This window comes from Trachurus japonicus, chromosome 9 (assembly GCF_045865225.1).
Source record: "Trachurus japonicus isolate A0001 chromosome 9, Traja_1.0".
Lineage (NCBI taxonomy): Eukaryota > Metazoa > Chordata > Actinopteri > Carangiformes > Carangidae > Trachurus > Trachurus japonicus.
Genome location: NC_140915.1, coordinates 29,286,457 through 29,299,787, shown reverse-complemented (window position 1 = coordinate 29,299,787; position 13,331 = coordinate 29,286,457). Strand labels below are relative to the sequence as shown.

Here is a 13,331-nt window from a genome sequence, read left to right as displayed (position 1 = left end):
AGAGGAGGAGGGTGTCTTGTGTTTGTGTTGGAGTTGTCAGCTGCAAGTTCAGTGCTGTAGTAAAACATGATCTAGTTGTTTAATCTCTGCCTTCCTGTTTGTTATTGTATGCTGTTGTTGTTGTATAGATATAACCCCCAAGTTTGAACTAAAAAATAATTCACTGAAATAGGTAAATATGATTGAACATCAAGATTCACAGTTTTGGTTTTGTTTTCTTGCAGCTGGTGAGCCACACTCCTGCAGCTCATTGTGCCTCGGCCCTCTGACCTTCCACAACAAGGCTGTGGGAAGCGCAGTCACCCTGAGAGAGGGCTGTCACATCGCAGAGAGGAGAGAGGGCACGTTCAGGAACGGCGTGGTGTTCAGCAACCGTGCCGTGAAGATCCACGAGAAGGTTCATCTCAGAGTGGAGAAAGATGTTTTGGGGGGGACAGGAGGTCTGCGTGTGGGCTTCACCAATGTGCCGCCCTCAGCCAGATCCCTACCTCTGCCTTGCTTGGCCATCCCAAACCTCACTGAGCAACCCGGGCACTGGGCTATTGCTGTGCCTGAATACTACTGCCAAGCTGGTTCAGAGTTAATGTTCTGGGTTTCAAAAGACGGCAGCATATACGTCCAAACCAGCAACGACAAACACAAAGTACTAGAAGGAGTGGACCTCAGCCAGCCACTGTGGGCCATGATAGACATCTACGGACAGACAAGCTCCATTTTCCTCCTGGGTAAATTTACTCACATAAACTAATGATGCACTGGTTTGAACAACCGCTTTAAAAAAAAGATCAAATAATTTAACCTCTCTCCTTTTCATTGCTGCAGGATCACAGAAAATGGTGGGGGGCTTCACCAAAAGATCCTGTCCTGCACCTGTACGTAGACGCCTCACCTCAACTGATGTTGAAAGCCTCAGCAGTTCAATGTCTGATCTCTCAGTCTTCAGTTTCTACATGAGCGACCCAGCAGGTTAGAAGAATCCTTCTGGTCAAATTAGTTCTAATTGCATATTTGTGACCACAGAGGAGGAGGGTATCATTGTGTTTGTGTTGGAGTTGTCAGCTGCAAGTTCAGTGCTGTAGTAAAACATATGATCTAGTTGTTTAATCTCTGCCTTCCTGTTTGTTATTGTATGTTGTTGTTGTGTAGATATAACCCCCAAGTTTGAACTGAAAAAGAATTCACTAAATATGATTGAACATCAAGATTCACAGTTTTGGTTTTGTTTTCTTGCAGCTGGTGAGCGACACTCCTGCAGCTCATTGTGCCTCGGCCCTCTGACCTTCCACAACAAGGCTGTGGGAAGCGCAGTCACCCTGAGAGAGGGCTGTCAAATCGCAGAGAGGAGAGAGGGCACGTTCAGGAATGGCGTGGTGTTCAGCAACCGCCCAGTGAAGATCCACGAGAAGGTTCATCTCAGGGTGGAGAGAGATGTATTGGGGCGGACCAGAGGTCTGCGTGTGGGTTTCACCAATGTGCCGCCCTCAGCCAGATCCCTACCTCTGCCTTGCTTGGCCATCCCAGACCTCACTGACCGACCTGGGCACTGGGCTATTGCTGTGCCTGAATACTACTGCCAAGCTGGTTCAGAGTTAATGTTCTGGGTTTCAAAAGACGGCAGCATATACGTCCAAACCAGCAACGAGAAACGCAAAGTACTAGAAGGAGTGGACCTCAGCAAGCCACTGTGGGCCATGATAGACATCTACGGACAGACAAGCTCCGTTTTCCTCCTGGGTAAATTTACTAACATAAACTAATGATGCACTGGTTTGAACGACTGCTTTAAAAAAAGATCAAATGATTTAACCTCTCTCTTTTTCATTGCTGCAGGATCACAGAAAATGGTGGGGGGCTTCACCAAAAGATCCTGTCCTGCACCTGTACGTAGACGCCTCACCTCAACTGATGTTGAAAGCCTCAGCAGTTCAATGTCTGATCTCTCAGTCTTCAGTTTCTACATAAGCGACCCAGCAGGTTAGAAGAATCCTTCTGGTCAAATTAGTTCTAATTGCATATGTGTGACCACAGAGGAGGAGGGTGTCATTGTGTTTGTGTTGGAGTTGTCAGATGCAATAAAGATTTCCTCTCTTCTGATTATAGAAACCCGTTGTGTGGCGTGTTTGGATGAAGAGGTCGACATGGTTCTTCTGCCTTGTAGCCACCGGTGTTTATGTGAGAGCTGCTACCTCAGAGTCCTGGTGGAATCTGGTACCTGCCCTCTGTGTCGAGAAGAGATGTGAGCACCATCAGTGGAGGGCAGACGTGTGCCTAAGCCCCAACACACCAGAAACGTATTGACTGACTGTTAAAAAAAATATATATATACTATATAATAATATATAATGCTGTGAATGGCACCTTCCTGTGCAGAAAAGCTTGGAGTACGTCCACAGTGTCCCTCCCTGAAACCTAGTGCTGCTTTTCTCACTCTTTCTTCCTTGATAAGTGAATATTGTGCTGCTAATGAGGACAACCTGTGATATTTTTTGCACTTACCATAATGTTCAAATGTAAATAATGTAATATATTGTATTATATTTCCCCTCAGGGTTGTAAATCTTGTAATCTTTGTAAAGTTAAAGTTTGTATGAATATTATGTTTTGTATTGTTTAATTATGAAAATGTCTGTGAAAATAAACCCCGTAAACATCACGCAAGTCTACTTTCTACTAATTCAATTCCTTCCTTCCTACATCTATTCACTTATTAAGTTGATACTCATCCCTTAACATGATTTATTAAATGAGATTATTATAATTCATGAAAGTACTTGACAATGGAATACAATTTCCATTCATGTTCCACTCACTGATTTGTTCAACATCGGATATTGTTTAGTTTTCTGTTCTCTTACAAGGTCATGAATGAAACCTCAAAATAAGAGGGTGTTACTGAGTAGATTTTGAAAATGCTATCTTGTTGATTTGTAATTTTTAAAATTAATGTAAGCAATTTATATAAAATATCAATATCTGCAATGATCCATACTGCAGATACACATCAGAGGAGTTTAAACCTGCAGCTGCCGATCCTTATTCTTGTGACAGTTCACAAACATGTAAAACATGTTCAAATGTGAAAGTACAAACAAGAAAGCCAGCAACACTCATGTGTCCTTCGTTACAAACTTTTAATACAAGCTTATACACAGTTCTCGTACAAACTGTAATCTTACAATTAATAAATCTATTAAATGAAACGTGCTAGGCAAAAAGACCATTTTATTTTTTTCTGATTAGGTCTAGAATAATTTAGTCTCAGTTGAAGGATACAAAATGGGTTACCGCCAGACTTCTTTCTTCTTTTTTGAGAGTGCGTGTTTTCTTTCTTCATTAAATGTGAAAGTACAACATCAGCTAGTTTCATTATGACTTGTTTACAGTCTTATCACTGTGAAGTGAATGATTAAAGACACTAAAGCCTAAATACAGTACAGTCACGTGCTTGCAGTTTGACCTTGCAAATGCATTCGCTTGTGCAAGAAATGAGCATCAAAAGCTTTTTGTAAATTATTTACTTACTGTAATGCAAAAGTGAAACAGTTCCACATGTGCACATATGTTTGTGTTTCTACTACATGAAGGTTTAAATATACATGTTGGATCTCTCATACAGTTTGACAAACTGTGCAGATTTTTTTTTGGTGGGTCACCCTCATTGTTTGCATATCTGCAACATGCATTCATGGAGTTTACACATTACATGACAAGCTGCAGCAGCTCTATTAGGTTACTTAACGTTTTGGTTCATTTTCTATGCATCAAACTACATTTTTTCAATGATAACCTGAATAAAACTATATTATTTCTCTCTGACACTGAATGTGTCTCCATGTCCTGCCTCACTCGATGTTGACAGTTGCGTCAGTCTGGACTTGAATGAGCTGTCTTCATGAAAACAGACACATCTTTCACAATCACAATGTCAACTCTCAGCATTAACTGTTAAAGAGAAAATACTTCATGTATTTGTGTGTGTTGAGAGCAACAATTGCACACAGCACAACCTACTAACAGTAGTGGACCTCAGTCAGCTACTGTGGGCCATGGTAGACATCTATAGACAGACATGCTCTGTTTCCCTCCTGGGTAGGTTCACCGTCACCACTACTGCCATGTTTACTTTACAGCCTGCTTTTCTTGTTGGTATGTAGGCTACTTGTTTGCAGAGTATTCAACATGCAGCAAAAGAAAAACATTTTTTAAAAAGATTGAATGATTTAACGCCACTTGTATTTGCTGCAACAAGCTCAGACTAAATGGGGCTGATTTGCACAAAAACATCCTGCTCTTGAATGCTACGCCTTACCTGAAGTTGATAAGCTCAACAAGATCAGCCCCATTTAGTCTGAACTTTGTCTGTATTATTATTAGTATTGTCTCCATGTTGTCCATGTGACCACCTGTGCAACTCATATGTGTACTGCCTCTATGCTGTCCATGCGTTCACCTGTGTCGTCCTATGTCCCAAGCTCCTCTTAAACTGTTGTGTAAAAAGTGACATGAACGACCCAGCAAGAAAAAAGTCATTCTAACCACATCCCCTCCAATTTTAGTGTTTTGCTCATTTATACGTCATTGCGTTTGAGTTGATGTTGTCAGCCTCGCAGTAAAGATTCCTCTCTTCTGATATATAATATAGCCTATATAATAGCTATATTACGGACCTGGCCCTTTAGGGCTTCCGTACTATATATATATACGTATATAACATTTACTCACTTACTTACTTATCCCCATTACGTCGGCTGGCGCATAGGGCAGCAACAAAGTCCCTCCACTTCTGTCTGTCTTTGGCCATCTTCTCGATGGTTTCCCAGCTCTGGTGGTGCTGTTGGAGTTCCTTCTTTACGGTCCTATGCCATGTCATTTTAGGCCTCCCTTTCTTTCTTTTGCCTTCTGGGGTCCAATGTAAAGCGACTCTTGGGGTAGCGTTGGTGTCCATCCTGAGGACATGGCCAATCCAGGACCATCTTTGCCTAGTGATTATGTTGTACATGTTGTAGATGTTTATTGTTTGAGATGGTCTTGGGCCAGAATGTATGTAGGATTTTGTGCAGGCAATATGTGTGAAATGTATCCACATTTCACACATGCATTTATACGTCATTGTGTTTGAGTTGATGTTGTCAGCCTCACAGTAAAGATTCCTCTCTTCTGATCATAGATGAACACTTTATGATGACCAGTGTCTGGTGTGTATGGGGGACAAGGACACCCACTAGTGATTATGTTGTACATGTTGTAGATGTTTATTGTTTGAGATGGTCTTGGGCCAGAATGTATGTAGGATTTTGCGCAGGCATGATGTGTGAAATGTGGATAGTTTGTGTATGTCACTTTCTGTGGTCTTCCAGCACCGTACAGTAGCGTTGACAATATACAGCTTTGGTATATCCTGAGTTTTGTTTTAGTTTTGTATTGGCTTGATTTCCAGATTTACTTATAAGTTTTAAGATGCCATAACTTCTCATAATCTTCCAGAGACTATCACGATGGATGCTGTCAAAAGCATTGATCAATGAAGTTAATGTAAAGCTGTCGTTACCATTCACTGCACTGCTCAGTGATGTTTCTGAGAGTGAAGATCTGGTCAACACATCCCTTTCCTTTCCTAAAACCAGCTTGTTCATTTCTAAATGTTTTGTCGACAGCTGTTATTTGATGTATAATGATTTTGCTGAATATTTTTCTGGGAACAGAAGTGTAATGCCCCTCCAGTTGTTGCAGTCAGATAATGTGCCTTTCTTTGCAACGATCCTTTTGTCCAATCAGTTGGTATCTTCCCTTCCATCCAGATGTTGATGTACAGTCAAAGGAGGATGTTTGCAGCTACTTCTGTATCTGCTTTAAAGAGTTCTGCGTTTAGGTTGTCAGCGCCTGGGGACTTTCCATTTTTCAAAGCTTGAATAGCTTGGATGATTTCCATTTTTGTTGGTGGGTTGGTACTGATGTCTAGGTCTTCTGGAGCTTCCTGTATTTCTAATGAGTGTATTGGGGGATCTCTGTTGAGGATCTCTTTAAAGTGTTCTGTCCAGCGATCTTCTTGTTCTTTTACCGTGGTAAGTAGTTGTCCTTGTTTACCTCTGGTATGCTCATTGTTTCTGAATTTTCTTCCGCGTATCAGGTTGGTGATTTTGTAGACTGTTCCTTGTTGGTTATGGGAGGCTGCTTCTTCGGCTGCGCTTGCCAGTTCCTCCAGGTAGGCTCTTATCCCTCCTTTATCGCCTTTTCACCTGTCTGTTGGTTTTTTGGTACTGGGCTTGTAGATTGTGTCTAATCCTGGATGTTTTGATGTTATTTATTCTTGTTTTCAAGTTCCAAGTTTCAAGTTAAATACCTTTATCCTATTTAGAGGGATACCCTACGTTGCCATCTCATATGTGCATAGAAAATTGCATTTGCATATATTTTATCTTATCTATCTATTAAATACCTTTATGCTTTTTTTATTTACTACTTTTTGCAATCAAAAATGGCAATTTATGTATTTAATGTGCAGTACTGTGCAAAGGTTTTAGGCAGGTGTGGAAAAAAAAGCTGAATGCTTTCAAAGACCACACCATCACTTCCAGGGCTTGTTGTTCTTCTTTATGCTGATGCTGGTTCTAAATGACACTGGCTGAATGTTTGGGGTTGTTGGGAATAAATTTGGGTCCAGTCAGCATGATGGATAAGCATTCTGACTTAACAGCATTTTTTCACGTCTGCCTAAATATTTTGCGCAGTACTGTATATTATGCAAGTGTATTCAAACCTACATTGACAGGCTTTGGGATGGATATACAGTATATTTATAAAAATGCAGTTATATTTCTTTCATTATGAGTACAGTAAAGCAGTTGATTAGCAAATGAAGAAGTGGAGGATTAGCATGGGGGGAGAGGGTATTTGTGATCTGTGCCTTTTACTGTAAAGTAATCGAGAAGAGAAGAACAGAAACCACAGGCTGCGGTTTACGGGAAATGTGCAGGTGAGAGTAAACGGCTATCGGACAGTAGTAGGTTTACAGTCCTATCACAGGTGTATGAGTCACATCTAAGATAATTGCTCTGTTTCATTATTACTGCTTCCAATTTTATAGTTGGTTGTTATAATTTCATTGCTACAGTATAATAAAACAATGAAACTAAGTTGTTTAAAGTCAAGATACAGAGAATACATGGGCAATGTATTCATAATCTGACCTTGTATGTCATTTATTAACAACAGAGTTTGTGAGCGAGTAGATGGACTTACCACTGATGGTAGTTCATTTCACAATTTTCATTAATACCGTAGTATTATATGTAAAGAAATGTGCAGAAGAGAGGAAAATCGTCAATTTTCAACTGCTCTATTCTCAAATTCTGCAAAAACTGCTTGATTACTGCAGTGCAGTAGATAGATACAGTAGTCTTTGTCTTCTTGTTGTTTTCCTGTTACAAATGCATATTGTTGTGGTGATATAATCCCCAAGTTTGGACTGAACAAATAATTCACTGGAATATGAAAATATGATTGCATATCAAGATTCACAAATTTGTTTTTGTTTTCTTGCAGCTGTTGAGCCACACTCCTGCAACATATTGTGCCTCGCCCCCATCTGAGCAGACCTCTAAACTGTCCTCTGCCTGGCCACCCCAAACCTCACTGAGCGCCCCAGGCACTGGGACGCTCCTGCACATGGATGCTACTGTTCAGAGTTAAAGTTCTGGGTTTCAAGAGGCAACATGTACTGTATGTCCAAACCAGTAACAAGAGGACACACAAAGTAGAGGAACAAGTAACAAGAAAGTAGCACCTTGTGGCAGACATAGACAAATTTTAGAAGGAAAAAACTAATTTTGAGGCAAGGAAGTATATATATTTTACTTCATTTATTTTTGTGATAGCATTGCCTGCTTTAAACTCATCAAACTGGGATAGTTGTAACAACAAAATTTTACTAGTATTTATATGTTTTCTTTGAATTTCAGTAGCCTAGGTCTAGGCCAAGGCACACCATCACCATCACCATCACCATCACCATCACCATCACCATCACTTCCAGGACTTGTTGTTCTTCTTTATGCTGATGCTGGTTCCAAATGACACTGGCTGAATGTTTGGGGTTGTTGGGAATAAATTTGGGTCCAGTCAGCATGATGGATAAGCATTCTGACTTAACAGCATTTTTTCACGCCTGCCTAAAAATTTTGTACAGTACTGTATATTATGCAAGTGTATTCAAACCTACATTGACAGGCTTTGGGATGGATATACAGTATATTTATAAAAATGCAGTTATATTTCTTCCATTATGAGTACAGTAAAGCAGTTGATTAGCAAATGAAGAAGCGGAGGATTAGCATGGGGGGAGAGGGTATTTGTGATCTGTGCCTTTTACTGTAAAGTGTATCATAATTGAGAAGAGAAGAACAGAAACCACAGGCTGCGGTTTACGGGAAATGTGCAGGTGAGAGTAAACAGCTATCGGACAGTAGTAGGTTTACAGTCCTATCACAGGTGTATGAGTCACATCTAAGATAATTGCTCTGTTTCATTATTACTGCTTCCAATTTTATAGTTGGTTGTTATAATTTCATTGCTACAGTATAATAAAACAATGAAACTAAGTTGTTTAAAGTCAAGATACAGAGAAAACATGGGCAATGTATTCATAATCTGACCTTGTATGTCATTTATTAACAACAGAGTTTGTGAGCGAGTAGATGGACTTACCACTGATGGTAGTTCATTTCACAATTTCGTATTATATGTAAAGAAATGTGCAGAAGAGAGGAAAATCGTCAATTTTCAACTGCTCTATTCTCAAATTCTGCAAAAACTGCTTGATTACTGCAGTGCAGTAGATAGATACAGTAGTCTGTAGCCAAGTTTGGACTGAACAAATCATTCACTGAAATATGAAAACATGATTGCATATCAAGATTCACAAATTTGTTTTTGTTTTCTTGCAGCTGTTGAGCCACACTCCTGCAACATATTGTGCCTCGCCCCCATCTGATCAGATCTCTAAACTGTCCTCTGCCTGGCCACCCCAAACCTCACTGAGCGCCCCGGGCACTGGGAAGCTCCTGCACATGGATGCTACTGTTCAGAGTTAAAGTTCTGGGTTTCAAGAGGTGGCAACATGTACTGTATGTCCAAACCAGTAACAAGAAGACACACAAAGTAGAGGGGAGACAGGGGGCAGTTCTAACACTTTCAGTAGCAAGAAAGTAGCACCTTGTGGCAGACAGACAATTTTTTAGAAGGAAAAAAATAATTTTGAGGCAAGGAAGTATATATATATTTTACTTCATTTATTTTTGTGATAGCATTGCCTACTTTGTAGTTAAACTCATCAAACTTTGTCTGGGTTAGTTTTAAAAACAATGATATATGTTAACCTACTCCAACCAAAATTTTAGTAGTATTTTTTATGTTTTCTTTGAATTTCAGTAGCCTAGGTCTGCACTGAGGAGACCTCACTGCTCAGCCCGCACTCACCTGCACAACTTGCCTACACAAGTACTGCACAGCACACACACACATACACATTTCACTCCTTGTGTTTGAAACTAAACCATGCATTTTCTGTTTGTGTTGCAGAGATAACAGCTGTGCCATTTCATGGCAGACACATGTAACTGGTCTGTATCACATTTTGAATGCACTGATTTAAAAGAGCTCCAGTATACAGACAGCAGTGTCAAAAACCCAGGTCTCCCTCACTAGAAGGAGTGAACCTTGTCTTCCTGGACACATCCATCCATCCATCCATCCATTTTTCAAATGGTTTAACGTTTCTAAATGTATTTGTTGCTACAAGCTCAGACAAAATGGGGCTGATTTGCACACGAACATCCTGCACCTACATCACCTGATGTTGATGATGATGTCTGAACATCGACAGCCGAGGCTTCAATAAATTTGGATATTGTGATAAACAACACACTAAGAGAAACCATTGGTGTGTCCTCGGGCAGCCCAGTGGTTGATAAGGTTTGGTGTCAAAGTCAAAGATATCTTTATTATCCCCTGGGGGCAATTTGTTTTGCAGCAAGCAGCAAGAAACAGATAACAAACAAACAAACAAACAAAAAAGAAACCAAAAAAACAACAACAATGGATAAAAGTGCAGGCAGGTACAACAATCACTTCATAAAATCATTTAGGAGTCCAGTGGCAACAGGGACAAATGAATTTTTCAGCCTATTTACACCTTGGGACAACATATCTTCTGCCAGAGGGGAGCAGAGTGAACTCCTTGAAGAGTGGGTGGCTCTGATCACCCTGTACAGCACAGGCTTTCTTCAAGGTCCTGATGTTCGTTAAGCTGGTTTAGACTCACGCCTGCAATTTTGCTGCAAATTTTAATGAGCCCTTGCAGTCGATTTTTGTTCTTGATGCTGATTGAGCCATACCAGCAGATAAAAGAGAATGTGAGCACAGACTCAATAAAACAAGGATAAAATATTTGCATAAAAGTGTTGTCCACATTAAAATTCTGAAGTTTACGATAAAAATACATACGCTGATGTGCTTTCTTGCACACTGCGTCCACTTGAGTGGAAGTAAGCTTATTGTCAACCAGAATGCCCAGATATAACAGTGTGGCTACTGTTCCCTTCCTGAAACCCAGCCAGGAGTCATGATGTCAATGTTGATTATGTTTTTGTAAAGACAGTGAACCAGAGTATTGACTTTATTTTGTATGTTAAATAGCATTAAACTAGCTTGTGACTTATTATGATTTTGCTTTTAGTGGGACTGCTTTATGTTACAGTAATTAACCTTTGCTTATTTTTATATGACTTTTCAAAAGAGAAAGATCAGCCAGTTTCATTATGACTTTTTTAGAATCAATAAGAAGCAAATGATTAATCCATTTCAGATTAAACAAAATACAGTCATGCGTTTGCAGTTTGACTGTGGAAACCAAATATAGCTGCAAGAAATGGACATCAAAAGCTTTTGGTCAATGTGAAAGAATGTCACATTACCAAATGTTTGCTTGTCTGCTACATGTAGGTTTTTTTTAATGAATTTGAATCTTTCCTTGTGTTCGATAAACAGTACAGATTTTATCTTCCAGACTGAAAACAAATCCTGAAATACCCTGTTAGATCACCATTGTGGTTTGCCTGCTGATAACATGTTGGCTATCCAAGGAGTTCACCCTTCATGAGACAAGCTACAACAGATCAAGCTCATAACAAGTTTTGACCTCAGCCTGCTGTTGTGGACCATGAATAAAAAAACACGATTTGCTCTACACATTTGCCACAAGGTTAATTTTCTGTGCATCACCGTAACTTTTTTTAAAATTAACTTGACATTGCACGTGTAAAACCTTAACCCAATAATAAACTGAAATTAAAGTGTATGATTTCTCTCTGAAAATGCTGTCTACCTGAGAGGTCTGAAATTGTGTAGCCACGGAAACCCTACATGATCACTATTAATATCAACTCAGCAATCAATATTAAAGAAAAAAATAATTCTATGGGAGAGCATCTTGTGCAGGAATTTGTGATACACCAGAAACACCATTTAGCAACTTACTGTTGTTTTGACCTTCTTATGCTCATTGTTTTGCAGTTTGATCCACATGATTGGACCACGAAGAAGGAACTCTGTTTCTTCATTATAACCCTCATGAAGTTGGTATACATTCCAGTTTTATAACTGTGTGTGTTGTGTCAACATACATATAACAGACATGCATATCAACGAACATTTCCATGTAAATATGCATAAAAGGCTGATTTCCGTGTTCAGTCCCACTGGCAGGTTGGTGTTAATAGAAAAAGGCAACAATAAGATAAATGTTAATAACATCTTCCATTTTGAGTAAGTGAAATGTTAAAGTGCAAGGTGCTAATATACTGGTGCTAGTTGAAGTGTTCAGTGCTGATATTATTGCATGCTGCCCGATTTCATTTGGTCTTCAAGTGCTTAGAGAATTGCACACTTCCCTAATGCACATCCTGTTGTTACTGCACGTTGCTCGCTTTCAAAGTGTATTAAAGTGCTAGTTAAATTGCACAGTACCCATTGCACAAGTGTACAGATCACATGGGGTTGCTTATCTGGTCTGTTTTCAATAAGAGATACCAATGTTGGCAGGATTTTAAATACCAATGTTGAGTTAGAGTTAGGGGTTAGGGTTAGCGTATTTTATCATGTTCTCGCAATTCAATAAATCATGCTTCTTCAGAATATTACAGTGATGATACATAGTTGTTGTTTTTTTATCTAAAAAAACTTTTAGAGCTTGTTTTATGCCGCTTCAACGGATTTTTGAGTGGTTTTGCAGGACAGTGCCCAGCATTAAAATACGTATTTGCTGATTACGCTTTAAGTTATTTCTAATATGTCTAAAATTGGACAGATTGAAGTTCATTCTGTTAGCAGTTTTCATCTATGTTGGTGGTATATTCAAGTATATTGGTGGTAATGTCATACATTTGCACATACATTTGAAGTCTAATATATATTTAATCTACTGGACATACGTATTGCAGTATTTATTAGAATATAATAGAAAGACTTTATTGTCCACTTTATTGTTTATTATGATACATGTTGATAATATGTGTAGGAGCATTAGTTTATTTGCAGATTGCTTTATGACAGCTTGCGCTTTGACACTATTTCTATGGCCTGGTGGTGGCATCTTTGAGATTCTGGCGACATCTGTTGGTTCATCTGCTAAAATACAAACTCCACACAGTGGTTCTCCTGTGGAGCCTCTGGGAGGCAGTGTGGTACTGCTTATCATTTGAGTGGTTATTAAATGATCAATTCTGTGAAATGAGAGAATATTTTGGCAAAGTGTATCTTGTTCACTGGTTTTTCAGAAATGGTAGAAAATTATTTCCAGGTTTCCACAAAACAAAACAAAATAAACATTATGATATAGTACTCCATATGACCAGTGAAGGCAAAGTTTGAGATAGTAAATATGTCTTCCAGTATCTGTCAGTTGCATGTTTCTTGCTCGTCAGATTTTTGTCTAAGGTGTCTCTGTGGATCTGTTGCATGACACTCCCTGGGTCGAGTGCCAAGGTGGACTACAGAAGACGAAGAAGAGGACAGATGTGACCTTTGGTTTCTGATCTTGCAGGCAGCCAACCTGTTAAATATTTATCTTGGATGGCAGAGCTGAGAGCTGCTTCTGGACTCAGGCTGAAGAAATCCAGCAGACGTCTGCACACTCATATCTCCGGACAAGGAAGAATAGGAGTGGGAGCTGTCGCATGAACTTCCCTGGGGGCTTCAATTGTGCACTGCTGTTACAGAAATGCAGCTGATGACACTGGATTTATAAAAGGAAAGCAGTAGCACTTCTCCTTTTGGCT

The 13,331-nt window shown here is 39.5% G+C and overlaps 2 protein-coding genes across 2 annotated transcripts in view; both read left to right on the top strand.

Annotated features, from left to right (window-relative positions):
* LOC146981729 (uncharacterized) overlaps positions 1-13,331 on the top strand; it is a 30,299-nt gene that overhangs the window by 2,360 nt on the left and 14,608 nt on the right. The gene's annotated exons all lie outside the window — the stretch shown is intronic.
* Positions 19-2,653, top strand: LOC146981730 (E3 ubiquitin-protein ligase NEURL3-like). Its single transcript, XM_085788192.1, has 3 exons — positions 19-725; positions 823-966; positions 2,101-2,653. The coding sequence occupies exons 1-3, from the start codon at positions 179-181 to the stop codon at positions 2,238-2,240; spliced, it is 831 nt and encodes a 276-aa protein (XP_085644318.1). The 5' UTR covers positions 19-178; the 3' UTR covers positions 2,241-2,653.

Bases quoted from the DNA above. Each gene is read 5' to 3' on its own strand.
- LOC146981730 (XM_085788192.1), top strand. From the start codon at position 179: ATGATTGAACATCAAGATTCACAGTTTTGGTTTTGTTTTCTTGCAGCT. The intron at 726-822 runs GTAAATTTACTC...TCATTGCTGCAG, and splicing joins AAGCTCCATTTTCCTCCTGG to GATCACAGAAAATGGTGGGG. The intron at 967-2,100 runs GTTAGAAGAATC...TTCTGATTATAG, and splicing joins CTACATGAGCGACCCAGCAG to AAACCCGTTGTGTGGCGTGT.